At 37.2% G+C, this 3363-nt stretch overlaps 1 protein-coding gene across 1 annotated transcript in view; it reads left to right on the top strand.

Moving 5' to 3' along the window:
• The first annotated feature begins 1680 nt into the window (after positions 1-1680).
• Positions 1681-3363, top strand: part of alg6 (ALG6 alpha-1,3-glucosyltransferase) — a 14487-nt gene continuing 12804 nt past the window's right edge. The window contains exons 1-5 of the mRNA XM_008333209.3: positions 1681-2080; positions 2305-2389; positions 2911-3000; positions 3164-3252; positions 3343-3363. The exon at positions 3343-3363 is cut by the window's right edge and continues 59 nt beyond it. Coding sequence (XP_008331431.1) covers positions 1999-2080; positions 2305-2389; positions 2911-3000; positions 3164-3252; positions 3343-3363 — 367 coding nt within the window. The 5' untranslated portion in view covers positions 1681-1998. The remainder of the gene's footprint in view (positions 2081-2304; positions 2390-2910; positions 3001-3163; positions 3253-3342) is intronic.

Genomic DNA, 3363 nt, shown 5'->3' with positions numbered 1-3363 from the left:
AATACAGCACATTGGGTTTGCTGGGTTAGGGAAGATAATGCAGTGGCACGACCCCTGAAGAGAGCAGCCAAAAGAAGAAGAAGAAGAAAATAGATTGTGTCACAACCATATATATCAATGGAAATATGAATCAGTTCAGATTTTTATGATCACAGTTGCAGTACTGTGTACTGGTCTGTTGACTGGTTTTTGTCCATATATTTTCTTGTCCACCCTCAGTGGACAATAGGTGATTAATTAAATGTCATACTGGTTAAATGTACTCAGTAAACTTTTTCCATTCCACTTCTGATGACTAATAATTTGCACATTTAATCAATTTAACAAACAAAACCCCTTTCCTTCAACAACAATAACAAATGAACAATTGAAGTATTGACACTTGGTCCATACAACAGTCCACTACAGAATAGCTCAGAAATGTAAAAACTGCATATCACATGAGCATAAAGACTTCATAAAAAGAAGGGGAAAAATACAATGTTAGACAACAACCTTCCTCTGAGCAATTTGCTCAACCTTCCATGCTGCAGTTAATGCAAACATTTAAATGACTAGTCTGAAGATGCAACGTTTTTGGCAAAAACATCTTGTGGTCGAGACCTTCATGTGGTTTGGATCTGGCCCCCCCGGGCCTCAGACTTTATTTGTCCTCACACTGACTGTCAAACATGTGACAAAATAGCCGGAAAGATCAACTTTGACTTGCTGTAGCAAACTTGGCAGTAGCTGTAATAGGCTACAATGGCATTGGCGAGCAAGGCCTGGGCCTCCATAACAACCGGGTCATCGTCCACCAGCAGCTATATCCTTCTCCTGGGTGGAGATCACAGACAGTAAATGTAGGTACAGCAGTTACTGAATATTTAAAAAGGCATAGAGATGAAGCAATAAATGACAAAGTAAAGCTGGTGTGGCTGGGCATAAATAACTAATGGTGGCAGTGAGTTATAGGCCTCTGCCGTTGTAATGAAAGTGTCATTGCAAATCAGCAGTTGTCCGAGGTTATTATTATTTATGCATAATTGATGTCGGAACCACAAGGAGCACGTCTCACACAACAAATCCCAACACCTTGGGAACAAAGACGATGGTGTCAACAGAAGAAAAGGTCACAGAGGAGAGAATGCCCCTGGGCTGAGATTTACAATGTGAGGGGAGGGTGAGGGAGGGCTGTTACAACCACACACATCTGTATACAGAAGGTTACAACAAACTAGTTACACTGCATATCCTCCCCTGCTACATCCACTTTGTCCTAGACAACATGGATGACACAAATTTGTGTCAAATAGAAAAGTATATTTAAAATAAAAATTCAGACAGATTTTTTCACATTAAATGCAGGGACGTTTTTAAAAATTGCTTTGGCTTTATGGTTAAATGCAGGGAACTTCGTTTTTAAAAATTGCTTTGGCTTTATGCACATTAAATGCAGGGAACTTTATGCATTTTCTAACCGTTTGAAAACTTTATCTTCTTTTCTAAACGTTTGAAAACTTTATCTTCTTTTTTCTAAAGTGCTAAATTAAAGTATTTGCCTACTTTATTGGCATATGAATTATACTAATATTTATATCCTATATAATAGTATTATTATAATATCATATATTATAGTTGTTTTTGTTTTTATACGTAGTAGCAATTGCTTTTAAAAAGTACATACATCGATCTAGATTTGGAGCAATGGCTTCGGAGTAACTCATTGAAAATTAACAATTCCTCGATTTAAATTACAACATTCAACATCATAGAAAACATTTCTAATATTTCGGAACAAAATTGGTATACCGTATATCGCTATTATCAAAATGTCCAATTTTTCTACATGTCCCTAAACGTCTCGCCGTTCTGTGCATGACGTCCGCAACCCGAATCCAATCAGCAGATAAAACGTAGCTCAGACCTGTGACGTATGCGGATGTGCAACTTGTGTACATGTAGAGATTTTTCCTTATATTTTTCTGCAGAAAACGCTGTTTTTTAGCAGCTTAAGTTATGCAGACGTTTAGTTTAGTGTCCATATGCGTTTTGTTGGGCGTTGTAATAAGATGGGGAGTTTCTTTGCATTCATATTCAGGTAGGAACGTCTCATTCAAAGAAACTCCGTATATGCAGAAAGTCGCATCTGTCTCCGTTATAGAACATGGACAGATGCGACTTTCATAAACACGAGTTTAACATTCGTTTCCGGGCTCCAGCATCTGTTCCTGACCTGCGTGCTGACAGCGTGTGTTTACTCTCATTTCACCGGTGCATTTCCTCATTCGTGACATCAACTAATAGATCAAATCTTTTCTACAGGGGCGGGAAAGCCTCCCATGTTTGGTGACTATGAAGCACAAAGACACTGGCAAGAGGTGACCTACAACCTCCCTGTCCAGGAATGGTCAGTGTGAAGCTTCTTTAGTTTAGGAGTCAAATTAGGAAGTGCAATGCAAGCTCGTTTAGACCTCCGGATAGAGTGTCTGGTTTTATCACAGACACCCTATGTTTTTACAAGAATTCTAGGAGGATACATGATACAAAAAACAGTTGCAGTGCTTTGGTTTTAACAGACAATAAATCAAATCTACTACAATAACAAAAACCCAAACGTTTACATTTACTCAAAGAACTCAAGATCATTATATTACCTTCAAACCCTAATGAAAATATGGCTCATTCTGTTGTCATTTATTACAGTAGTTCTGTAATTGGCTGTTTTTAAACAAAAATGAACACGTGGACTAATTTCCTTTTTATAATAATTTGCCTCTACAATAAATATTCCTAAATACTGATACATTAACAGCAGCTTAAATGTTATAGGGCAATATAGGAATCCAAATATTTGTGTCATGCCTATTCAATCTCTTAAACAAGTATTGCATGTTTCAAAATAAAAGTGTGACATTTGTTCTTTTACAGGTACTTTAACACCACAGACAATGACCTGAACTATTGGGGTATTGATTATCCTCCACTAACTGCCTACCACAGCTGGATCTGTGCGTACATGTAAGTAATTATTTTTAGATGAGAGTCATGACACATACGCATACACCTTCATTAACGCCTGACTTAAAGCAGCCGTCCATTCAAGTCTCAATTTCATTGAATCAGTGTATTAACACCACACTTCACACCAAAATATTTAAACAGAAATAATATTGTCCTGCAGAGCCAAGATGATAAACCCTGAATGGGTGGAGCTTCACAGATCCAGAGGTTACGAAAGTCCTGCACACAAGTTATTCATGAGAGCTACAGGTACAGTCATTGATTAAAAAGGTTTTATGATTTATTTATTTATTATGGTACGTTGGATATAATGTGATTTTTTAATTTTTTTTATTTCAGTATTGGCCGCAGATTTGTTGA

This window comes from Cynoglossus semilaevis, chromosome 2 (assembly GCF_000523025.1).
Source record: "Cynoglossus semilaevis isolate Cse_v1.0 chromosome 2, Cse_v1.0, whole genome shotgun sequence".
Classification (NCBI taxonomy): domain Eukaryota; kingdom Metazoa; phylum Chordata; class Actinopteri; order Pleuronectiformes; family Cynoglossidae; genus Cynoglossus; species Cynoglossus semilaevis.
This window is presented reverse-complemented; position numbering and strand designations above follow the sequence as displayed.